This window comes from Lepisma saccharinum, chromosome 10, assembly GCF_977018435.1.
Source record: "Lepisma saccharinum chromosome 10, izLepSacc3.1, whole genome shotgun sequence".
NCBI lineage: Eukaryota > Metazoa > Arthropoda > Insecta > Zygentoma > Lepismatidae > Lepisma > Lepisma saccharinum.
In genome coordinates, this window is record NC_139238.1 from 9,605,490 (window position 1) to 9,617,483 (window position 11,994).

The following is an 11,994-nucleotide window of genomic DNA, read 5'->3' on the forward strand; positions in this document are numbered from 1 at the left end:
ATACTATAAACACATCTTAAAAATGGAGGCTATAAACACATCTTAAAAATGGAGACAATAAACACATCTTAAAAATGGAGACAATAAACACATCTTAAAAATGGAGGCTATAAACACATCTTAAAAATGGAGGCTATAAACACATCTTAAAAATGGAGGCAATAAACACATCTTAAAAATGGAGGCTATAAACACATCTTAAAAATGGAGGCTATAAACACATCTTAAAAATGGAGGCTATAAACACATCTTAAAAATGGAGACAATAAACACATCTTAAAAATGGAGGCTATAAACACATCTTAAAAATGGAGACAATAAACACATCTTAAAAATGGAGGCTATAAACACATCTTAAAAATGGAGGCTATAAACACATCTTAAAAATAGAGGTTATAAACACATCTTAAAAATGGAGACAATAAACACATCTTAAAAATGGAGGCTATAAACACATCTTAAAAATGGAGACTATAAACACATCTTAAAAATGGAGACAATAAACACATCTTAAAAATGGAGGCTATAAACACATCTTAAAAATGGAGACAATAAACACATCTTAAAAATGGAGGCTATAAACACATCTTAAAAATGGAGACAATAAACACATCTTAAAATGGAGACTATAAACACATCTTAAAAATGGAGGCTATAAACACATCTTAAAAATAGAGGTTATAAACACATCTTAAAAATGGAGACAATAAACACATCTTGCTCAGAACCATATGTGTTTTCAATAGTTCAGCCTCATATCTGAATATGGAAATAGGAATGGAGATGGATTAACTCTGTGAATGTACTTAAAACATTTATATCCAAGCTAATGGTGTGAAAATAAAGTACATACATTTCACAGCACGCTACAATGCCAGATATGCTGGGTTTGAATCTGAGCCTGGGCTTAGGAATTCTTTGCAAGTGTTCCTTCATCCATTTCATCATATCATCACTCATCCTCATCTTCATCTTCACAATTAGCCAAAAGTAGCAGAAATACAAAGTAAAATAAACCAAATTAATTACTAGGAACATTCTTTTGTTTACAGGAAATCATTAGGATAGGACCTGAGCTGATGATAGATGTTGCGAAGAAACGAGGACTCTTTCCAGGGTCAGGGAAGAGGACAAAAATGAAGATCATTGAATATCGTCCACCGTCACCAAAACTGAGCAAGAGAGAACAGAAGCAGCTTGACGAAATGTTGACGAGAATCAACGCTCCAACCCAAGCCTCACTGTGGAGAGAGGCGATGACGAAGAACTATCAAGAATGCCGCAAGATTCACGGCTCATCTAGATTCCCCCCACTGTTCCTGAACTCAGGTGCTATAAGTCACTCGGTAGTGGCTCATGCAAGTGGCATTTGTTGCGCTCGGCATGTGCACCATCATTGTCCCAATGAAGTCTCCACGAACCGATGCGTCAAGGTGGGAGATACCGAAGTAGACCATTCTTTGGAAGCTTGCAAGAACTTTAGTGTAGATGAGAGTATTGATGATCTATATAGTTTGAAGTTCTGTCCGATTACTCAAGTACTTCTGATGAAACCGGACTGTAGCAGTATGCTAGCTGAATTTGAAAGGGACTATGCACTCATTCAAACAAAGCAACGAATTTTGCACAGAACTCCATATCCTATACATATTAGCGTTGTTGATTTTTAGGTTAAATGCTAAAGTAGTGTAATATTTTGTATGCTTTTAATTAAGTACGTAGTTGCTGTAATTTAGTTGGGAATATAAAGCATTTTGTTTCATAATTTAGTATTTTTTTAAATGTGTAACCCTGATCAATATGATTTATAACATTTTCCCACTGACATGGCAAGGATTTCCAAGAGGAGGAATATGACCATAAATGTTTTGTGGGTATGTTCCATTATTAGGATTCAGTCCTATATTTTGCATATTTTCCAACATTTGACTCTCTTTTTTTATTCCAGGCCAAAGGTGTGGCTTAGAACCCCTTGAATACTTACTAGAGCCTGGATTTCTAAACACTAAAAACTGCCCACTCAGGAAAAAAAGAGACACAGAAATGTAAAAAATAGGCATGATAATACGCATTAAAAACTTTTAAACAGGCACGTAATATGCATTCCCTTTCAATATTGTAAATAATGAAAGGTCTCAAATTATGTTTCTCTCATCGAAAATTTAACATTAATGGCTCTCATAATGTATGATATAACGGAACCACTATTATATATTTATACATTATTAACTCATTTTCAAAACAAAGATTTTAAAAATTATCTGTTCTACACTAAAGTTTTATAGTGTATCTCAAATAATAGACAAAATTTTTATAGTGTATAATAACAATTGTTCTGCACTCATGACACATTCCAAAGTAACAGTCATGCCCAGGTCTGGATTAGAACCTGGAATGTTCGGAATCAAGACTGTGGTTCAACCATTCAACATGCTCCAACACAGGAGCAAAGAGCAGTTAACAGTGTGCTCCCTAAATTCGCTTGTGGGGAAACCTAAACAAGACACAAAAAACATACTTCTTGTAGTTGAAATGTTCTTTTGTCTGCCTTTGAAACATTTTAAGCATTTATAGGCACTAACTGTTGAAATAGGCACTGTAGAATTTATGTACAAGATGGCACAAAAATAACTCATGTTTTTGGAGTAAGTGTAACGACGTTGATTTTCAAGATACAAACGTTTCATTAACACCAAAATCATCGGTAAGAAATGCAGTTTGGGTAAGTATACAGTGATGATTTAAGTATGGAAGATGATGTCAGCCTTTCCTCAAAGTTCCGCATTGCCCTTGCCAACATTTTGTCTGGCAAAGCAGCATTTTCTGCGCATACCTGGGAAAGGGGAGGTTAACAACAGCCCATACAGCCTGTGCGTATTGCAGTGTAGTAGTCATGGCACAATGGAACGTGGAGCATCACGTTTTTGCCATTGAGCAGTTCTTGCAGTTCTTTAGATACAACGATTCGGTGATTAGTGTTCAACATCTTTTCCGTTGACAGTTCAATGTTGCATGTAATGGGTCAATACCCGATCGTAGCACTATACTCTGATGGGTGGAATCATTTCGCACAACGGGATCAGTTATAAAGAGGAAATCAACTGGACGTCCCCATACAGCTTGCATTCCAGAATATGTTGAGTGTGAGAAAGATAGTGCTTCAGTGTCCTTGACACTACACCGACATCATGATTGATGATTTGCTTTATTTTACTTCGCTTTTTTGTGCCACTTTTGGCTAATTTGCGAAGAAAGGAATGAGTGATGATATGATGAACAAACACTCACAAACATCCATGCCCAGGCTAGGATTCGAACCCAGGACCCCTAGCTTCATAGCATGATGTGCTAACCACTCTGCCATGGGGGCCAGCACCGAAATCATCATCTTCCATACTTAAATCATCATGTATACCTATCTAAACTGCTTTTTTTACTGATTGTTTTGGTGTTAATAAAACGTTTGTATCTTGAAAATCAATGATGTTACACTTATTCCAAAAAACATGCGTTCTTTTTGCGCCATCTTGTATAATGATTAAATTGCCCTGAAACCTACTTGACCCGTGGTAGTCTAGTCGGTAGGGCATTTTTCCAGCCTTGTCCTCGCATTAAGTAGCTCTGGGGTTCTCCCAGCCTCAAATCAATGGGTACCTGGGGGTAAAGGTGATGCTGATCACATACCTCCAAAATTGCAGAGATCGAGAATTTGAGGCACCCTACCCCCATCCCCCAATTTGCCTTCATGGCATGGTACATGGGGAACTTTATCTTTTTTACCTACTTCAGTACCACATACGAATACTGACACACACAAAATCTGACCAATTACAGCCTATTGATAAGTTAGCATTTTAAAAGTTAAACTAAATTCCATGAGGCCTACCAAGCAGCTCTTTCATTAGGTGATGTGTGGTCCATGCATCACCGAGTCCCATTGCCTTCTTTGTGCGGGGAGGGGACATCATTTCAAGTAGCTCCTCAATTATCCTCACAAACCTGAGTCAGCAACAAAATTTTGGGGGCTCGCAGTGCAAATAGAACTTGGGACTGCTTGCACGAAAGGTGAGAGAGCTAACCACTTATCTGCATGGGAGCCCAAAAGTTGAACTAGGATTTAAAAAAAATGTCTTGCATTCAACATTCTATAGCCAGTCATGGCACACCTTTTTCATTGAACACACAGTAACATTTTTATGAAGAAAGACATGTTTTCATTATCGTACTATACGTGTTCATTTTGTAATGCAAAAATAATCAAGATTAAAGGACTGTAAACAAAGGTGACTTGGAAGTATAACATGGGAAACAACAGTAGGTAGCCGAGAAGAAAAATCTAGTGTTCAAACCAGCATTACAGAGTTTAAATTAAAATGCTCAAGAAACACTTTCATAGCTTGACTACTCTGTCAGTAACATAATAATAATTACTAGGTCAGGAAAAGTGTCTTAACTGAACTGAAAAAATCTATGGATTATGTTTCTAGTCTCGTTTAAAAATCCTCTGTTTCCTCAATAGGAGGGAAAACCACAAACATAAATCTTTGAGTGTAGTACACACCGGCAAAGGAAGGCCAGTTTGGAGTTGCCAAGTGCTTTGACCCTGTCTCTCCATTAAACACAACAGGGGGAGGGTGGGGGGGAAGTGAATATCTTTCCTTGTTCCCTTGACTGTTTTTTCAAAGGTAGCAATCTAATTGTGTCTTCATCCCTCCTCATATACATGCCACTCGTCGATGCAGTGACCATACCCAGAGAAAAGCAGTTTGCTGAAGAAGAGGGGGTGGGGGTGATAACGCTTCTGTCAACCGTGGCATGCACTGTGGTTTCGGCAGGAAGAGGTATGGGTTACGGATGCCTAATCATTGCAAAAATAATGTGTTACTAGGAAGTTATCCCAAAAATGCATTCATGTTTTTTTTTAAAAAAAACTGACAAAATGTAAAAACTTACTTTTATTGACATTACTGACATTCCACATCTGTATGTTCTAAATATTATGATTACACATATTTCCTGCTTTCCAGTAGGTCAGTAAAAAGGCCACTACACCAAAGAAACTGTCGAAAACCAAAGAAATACAAAGTTCAAAGGAAAGTGACGGTCAAGCGCATGAAGAGAATGCAGTCCACAACAAGAAACTCAAAGCTGGGAATTACACCAGTCATCCATACGACAGGCCAGAATACGCACAACCTTCAAATTACGAGCAGCTCATCATAGAAAGGATAGCAAAACCGACACATGCTTCCGTCTTGCGAAGCGTGCACTCGCCACGCTCCAAATCTCACTCACCCGACAAGAACCACTTGAACTGCATACGGTGCACAGGTAAAAATATTACAAATCAGACGAAAGAGGACTCTCAGCCAAGCGCAACCTCCAAAATAATCGTGACCGATTCAGAACCTGATTCGCAAGAGTGTGATGTAAAAAGGGGGCAACTTCCTCATCATGAAACGAAACATAATCTGAACGAATGCTCCACAATGGAATACAATGATTCACTTGCAGAGTTTTTAATGATACGGTCATACCAACTTTATCGACCTGCAAATGACAACATCGAAACAAACATTAATAGCCAAAACCCTGGAGTGAAAATTATTAATGTAGAACAAACGCAAGACAACTGGAGACAACAAGAACTTCAGCGATATCTGCAGAAGCCAAATGATGCCATGAAGAGGGAGAGGAGGAACTGTGTGAGAGGAGGAACAATGTTTCAATTCCAATGGCTACATAAACAATTATCTTGAAAACTGCTATACCATTCAGCTTTTATGTCCCACAGAATTAACCTGCTCATTTTCGGGAAAGTAATATTAATGTAAAAAGAAGCTCTTGAAATGTACACAATTTGTGAACAGTAACAACTGAAGTTTTCTAATAAATGCTTTGTATAGAACTCCAAAACAGAACATTAACATTGCAATTTGTAATTAAGTCACACTACACTACTGTATATTTTCTTTATTAACTTATATTCATAGCCTTAACAATCCCAGTGAAAAATAATCTTCATATAATTTGTTAAACAGCTACTATTTGTAATATACAGCAAGTGGTGCATATAAATATAATGTATATAGGCTTATATAAGACGTAAACGAGTTACTAAAAATATATCCGCGAAACTTACTTGTAAATGTTCTATTAATTTCGGTGGCTTCTGGCCCCATCCACTTGGGAACTCGATGCTTCACTGTTAGGTTGACTTCCAGTTCCTGTTGTTGTTTCCTCGACTACCGCTAGGGGCAATGGTGTAGCCATCTCGTCTGCTGCATGCGATGGGTTTGAGCTGTTGTAATAGCGGGAGCCAAACATGATAAGCTGACCGCTGTCAATATTCAGCTCGTGCAGAAAGTGCATAATTGCATGCATCTCCTTGATTTTGGTATCGATTATGGTGCGAGATGTGTGCTTAACTGAAACTTTTTAGATCCTGTGTTTGTTGAACTTGAGGTGCCTTGCTAGTCCGGTAGTGGGCTGGGATTATTTTGCGTCCGCTAAATGATGTTGTATATGCTCGTTGACAGATCTGAATCTGCCAATGTAGTGTGAGTTGCACTCACACTGGGCATCATATACACCTGGGTTGTCTAGTGGGGAAAGGAATGATCTCTTGTGTTTGCTTAGGGCACTGGCTATTTTGTTTGTTGGTTTGTGTGGGAGTTTTATGTCATATTGTTTCAAGGTCTTGGCTAGGCAGTTGGATGTAGTCTGGTGGTAAGGGAAGGCAATCCATCTAGTTTTATCACTGCTGGCTGGGTGGAGTATGTTAGGTTGTCAGGTTGTCGTACTTGCATTTCTGCTTTGCAGCACCATGTAGAGAGTTGATGTACTGTGTATCCATTTTGAAGTCCTATGTCCGTTACTATGGTAACATCTTCCTTCAAATCATCTTCACTTGAACAGTGAGAGAAAGCTCTTCTGTACAAGTTAAGCCATACATTGGCTTTATGTTGGGGTAGGTGGTTGGAAAGTGTAGTGGATATACAGGTTCCCTGCCCCTGGTTTTCTATAGACCGTGGTGGTGAATTTGTTGTCCCTCATTTTGATGGTTAGATCTAGGAAGTTAAGGATGCCTTGGTTTTCCCGTTCTATTGTAAATTTCAACCTGGGGTGAATGTTGATAAGTTTTTCCATGAGTAGATCTATTTCCTCTTCCCTTTTGTAAACTGCCAAGGTGTAATCTGCATATCTGCCATATCGTATGTATCGGAGTTCTGGTGAGTGAAGAATATATTTTTCAGCTAGGTGTATGACAATGTTTGCTATGGGAGCAGACAGGGGGTTGCCCATGGCCAAACCTTCAGTTTGTGTGAAATACTTGTCTTGAAATTGGAAATAGTTGTGCCTGAGGCAGATTTCCAATAACTTGGATACCTCAGACACTTCCACTGGTGAGACCTTATTGGCAGAAAGCCCTCTTTCCACTGAGGTGAGGGCTAGGTCGATTGGGATGGAGTTATACATGTCAACTATATCTACGCTGGCAATTTTGGCATGGTTGGCTTGTACTATTGATGTTATTAGTTCTTTGGCATATGTGCTGTTTCGGAAAATGTAGGTCAGTTTGTGATTATGCTCAGATATATTCTTTTTTAGCCACTTTGTGAGGTGGACCGTTGGTGGGTTGAACCCTGCGACGATGAGGCACAGCAGAATACCCTGTTTGTGCGTTTTTGGAATGCCATAAGCTATGGCAGGAGATGGGTGGGTGTTGAGAAGTTTGCAGTCTTCCTGGTTCAGCATTACACAACTTTCAATTGCCGCTTAATAATGCGTTTGCACTTTTCGGTTGGGTCCCTGTCGATGGTCTTGTATGAATCACTATTTAGTTTATCATGTATTTTTCGGTAGTAGTCACCTTTATACATTATCACATACTGATTTGTTTTATCTGATTTCATGCACCAACAGTTGTTGGCTTCCAGCCAAGATTTGAATTCGGTTAGCACCAGGGTTGGCCCAGTTTTCCCCATGTGGTTTTCTTTAGAAAAACCGTCAAAAAGCATTTTTTTTTTTTAAAGAAAATGTTGTGAAATACTGCTTTAAATACTTGTGAGCTTATACAATTGTAAAAATATTTTGTAAAACTTGTACTAAAAGGCTTAGCAGCATGGCCGTAGGCAGGAAAAATTTTCGGGGAGGGTTCATTCATAATTGTTCCCATGGGCGTCGCCAGAAATTTGAATAACAGAAATAATAACAATAATTCTACAATAACAATTAAAATTTCATAATAATAAAACAATTTATTCCATAATAATAATACTAATAATAATTATTGTTATATCCTTGAGGGGGCTTACTCAATCCAGCAGATGAGTGAATATCCAGCACAAGTTTCTTTGTTATTTTTACGTTTCATACAGTGTGTACTGAAATTCACAATTATTATACTTCTTCATTAAACTTTAGATACCTTCAAGAAAAAGCTCTAAAAGTTAGATGGAAATTTTAGTCAAAGTTTTTGTTGTTTGACTTTAAAATTAAATTTTTGGAATTTTGAAAAGTGTGGAACCAGTTATTCTTTTCAAAAACTTAGCCTGGTGCATGGATTGTAACCTCAATCGCGAACGTAACGCGCTATGAAACTGGAGATCCTAGGTTTGAACTCCTATCAAGGGGGATTTTCGACTTTATCGGACAGGGAATTTAAAAGTTGGAAAGGAAATTTTGGGACAATCATAAGGGAATCTTCAGTCTACATTCCTTGTGACGCAGGAAGAACACTGGAAAAATGACAGCAGAAGTGAAAATGGAGGGGTCGCGGGTGGGCTATGATTCCAAGAATAAATCCTGTTTCACTCAACTTTCAGAATTCCAAATATATGAAAATTCTAGCTCGATCGTATCAACATTGTCTCCTTGTATTTTTGTGAAGCTTCGAAAAAAAAATTGAAAATTTGTTACAGATTTTGGTTTCTGAACATCCATTAATCCAACATGTCAGAAGTTTCGGGGGGGGGGGGGGGTTGAACCCTAGAAACACCCCCTCTAAATACGGCCATGCTTAGCAGAGCTTATAATACTAAAAATAATGATGCAGCACAAGTCACAGTGGGTTTTTCAGGCTATTTTCCTCAAATCGTGCTAGAAATGGACTTTCAATAGAAATAAAAAGAATATATATCCAAGGAACAAAAAAGAAGTAAGTACCAGAAATTTTTAGATGAAACATTTGCAATGCATACTTGAACAAAGCTTATACTTTTGAAATGTGGTAGCACTTTGGTCATCAGTCACTTCCTTATGTGGGGGAAGTCATAGTGGCACATCATAGTTTCAACTGTGATGATCAACAATCAATTTTTGCATGTTTAAAGCATTACAAGAGAGAATTTAGTACATTTTATTGAAATGCTGTTAATTGTAGCATAATTAAATCGAAATACTATAAATTATTTTTCTCATCATAATGGGTTGCTTGCCTATGCAAGATAAAATGTTTTTCGTGTCTGGTCAGGAGCTGTATACCCTTGTAAGTCGTGCACCTTCATGATCTACCACAATTTCAGTTTTTCTTTTTCTTCCCCTTTTTAAGGGGTAGGGTACTCAAGTAAATACAGTGTATATGCATACTTCCATATTTTGATCATTTTTGACATTTTCAAATCTTCGAATAGACTACAGTTTTGAGTTTTGTGCATGAAACTTAACAGGAAAATTATGTACTTGCACAATATAAGACAATAAAATTATCAAAATATGATGCATGAGTTAGGGTGGGTGGGCAGAAAGATATGTCATCTATTTAGTGGCCACGATAACTACTGTAAATTTAGAATCATTTAAACAAAATTATTTCTGCAGGTAGAAAAGTTGTGAGCAAAATTGGGCAATGTGTTTCAAAGATGTTGGATAAAAAACTGATATTTTCCCATGTTTTTCCTCTATGCTATGCTCTATTTTTTTTTCAAAACTTTCAGGGTATAAGAAATTAAACTGAGTGACTTTAGAGCTTTCAATAGTCCACAGTTTTGCAGTAAAAACTTTTAAAATAATATTTCATAGTTTAGGAGAGGTGATAAAATCACAAACGTTTTATTTATGATAAATGCCATTTGAGAAAAATGGGTCACCATGTTTAAAGATAGTACACGAGAGACCGGTTCAACATGTCTTGGGAGAGCTTTAAATTATGCACTGGGTTACATTTCCGTAGATTAACAAACACAGGTCTCAGCAATGTTACGGCATCACTTGAGTTTTATAAAAACACTGTAATGTAGTGTGTTTCAGGGAAGGTATGGGTAAGTCACCAATTTTGAGACCATGATAACTGCAACATATTTAGAGGAGCTGAAATTAATCAAAACTAGATACACCTTGAGAATTATTTTTGTTTTGCATTTGCATTTGTTCAAAGCATTTCAAGATTGTAGATTAAAAATGAGTTTTTCATATGCTGAGGTAAATTCCAAATTCTGACACCAAATTCAAATCTCTGCCTAAACTACATTTTTGGAGATAAGAAAAGAGAGGAGGCTCTTTTGAGAATTTTGGGGTATCACTTAAACTATAGTCTGGCAACAAATGTATTGAAATACAGTGCATGTTTGGATAAAATCAAACTGACAATGAAATATGGCAAACTTATAATTTGGCATTATTTATGCTTGAAACATCCAGAAAGATAATGGAAAAAAAAACAACTGATAAACTGCAAACAAACTGTACTGAAGCAGATTTAAAAAAAAGCATTGCTTTGTATATTTGGATTATTTGATGGTCTATGGCAGCTTGTATGGAAATGAAATACAGTAAAGCCTCGTTAATCCAGACCCCAATAAACCAGACAGGCCAAAAAAAAAAAAGCAGAATGCAAGGTTTTAAATGTAGCTAGCAGCATTGCATTGTCGTATTGCTTTAAATTTTACTGTACTGTACAGTGTATTTAGGCCTATGCCCTATAAATACACCATAATAAACATGGTTTGTTGCTATAAACGGAGTTTTAATGCACTTTCTACTGTTCTTTTAGGTTATTTCAGTTAATCTGGACTTTCGTTAAACCGGTCAACTTATCCCCCTATTAGTCCTGATTAACGAGATTTTACTGTAAATGAGACAAAAAAATGTGTGTAGCTGTAGCATATATAATGCATTCCAACATAGGCACAACACTGCATTCACAAACTAATTTGTTTCATAAACTGAAGTTCAGAATGGAATATTCATTAATACTGCATGTTGAAAAACATATACTATAATGTGCTTAAATTTAAGTATCTTTGCAGGGGGAAGAAAGTAACAAATCTGATTGATAAAATTGAGTGTCTCACTGTAAAAAAGTTACAGTTATTGCTTTTTTCTTCCCGGGAAGAATGGTTCCGGCACTATTCAAGTTGATTTGTTATTTTACTGTGTTGCTTGTTAATGTGTTCGTTATAACAACTACTCAAAATTATGTTACGTTCATAAACGATGATGCATCCAAGCAGTGGTGGCGATTGGATTCCAAATCTAGAGGGGGGGGGGGGGTTGAGGACAGTTAATTTCCCTTCATACATAAGGTTTGGCATAGTGCCCGGGACCTCTGGCATCATAGGCATTTCTCTTGTTACAATAAGTCCTCACCTATAGTCAGGTGCCAGTACGGATTATTGTTATTGGGTGCCCCCTCCAAACCCCGCTTATAACATATTTTGTAACCCCACCTTCCTCCCAGTAGTCTGATTGTTGGATGCACTAAAGTATGTGCCTCCTCAGGAAATGCAACCCTGAAAACTGATCACATAGCAACAGCATTAAGTATTACACCATCCAGCAAGAGTAGAATCAAACTGTTGGACAAATATTTTAGAACAGATCATTCTAACAGAAAGGTTAACCGGCCCTCAGTCAACTATACCCTGTCTCAGTTATCTCTGGAGATAAAGCAGAGTGAAGCAGTAAGCAGGCTGGTAACTGCAGTCGCTTACCCCTTCTCCACGCAATCCCGTTCACTCTCACGTGTTCATTGGTCGAGTAGTCTCACGTCAC

At 37.4% G+C, this 11,994-nt stretch overlaps 2 protein-coding genes across 2 annotated transcripts in view; one reads left to right on the plus strand and one right to left on the minus strand.

Moving 5' to 3' along the window:
- The window catches only part of LOC145994195 (uncharacterized), a 41,841-nt gene extending 35,938 nt beyond the window's left edge, over window positions 1–5,903 (plus strand). Inside the window, exons 10-11 of the mRNA XM_083130293.1 lie at window positions 1,053–1,433; window positions 5,031–5,903. Of these exons, the coding sequence (XP_082986419.1) occupies window positions 1,053–1,433; window positions 5,031–5,759 (1,110 nt within the window). The 3' untranslated portion in view covers window positions 5,760–5,903. The remainder of the gene's footprint in view (window positions 1–1,052; window positions 1,434–5,030) is intronic.
- Window positions 5,904–6,960: 1,057 nt separating this feature from the next.
- LOC145994465 (uncharacterized) lies at window positions 6,961–7,758 on the minus strand. The gene has a single exon (XM_083130601.1). The coding sequence runs from the start codon at window positions 7,756–7,758 to the stop codon at window positions 6,961–6,963; it is 798 nt and encodes a 265-aa protein (XP_082986727.1).
- Window positions 7,759–11,994: the final 4,236 nt, after the last annotated feature.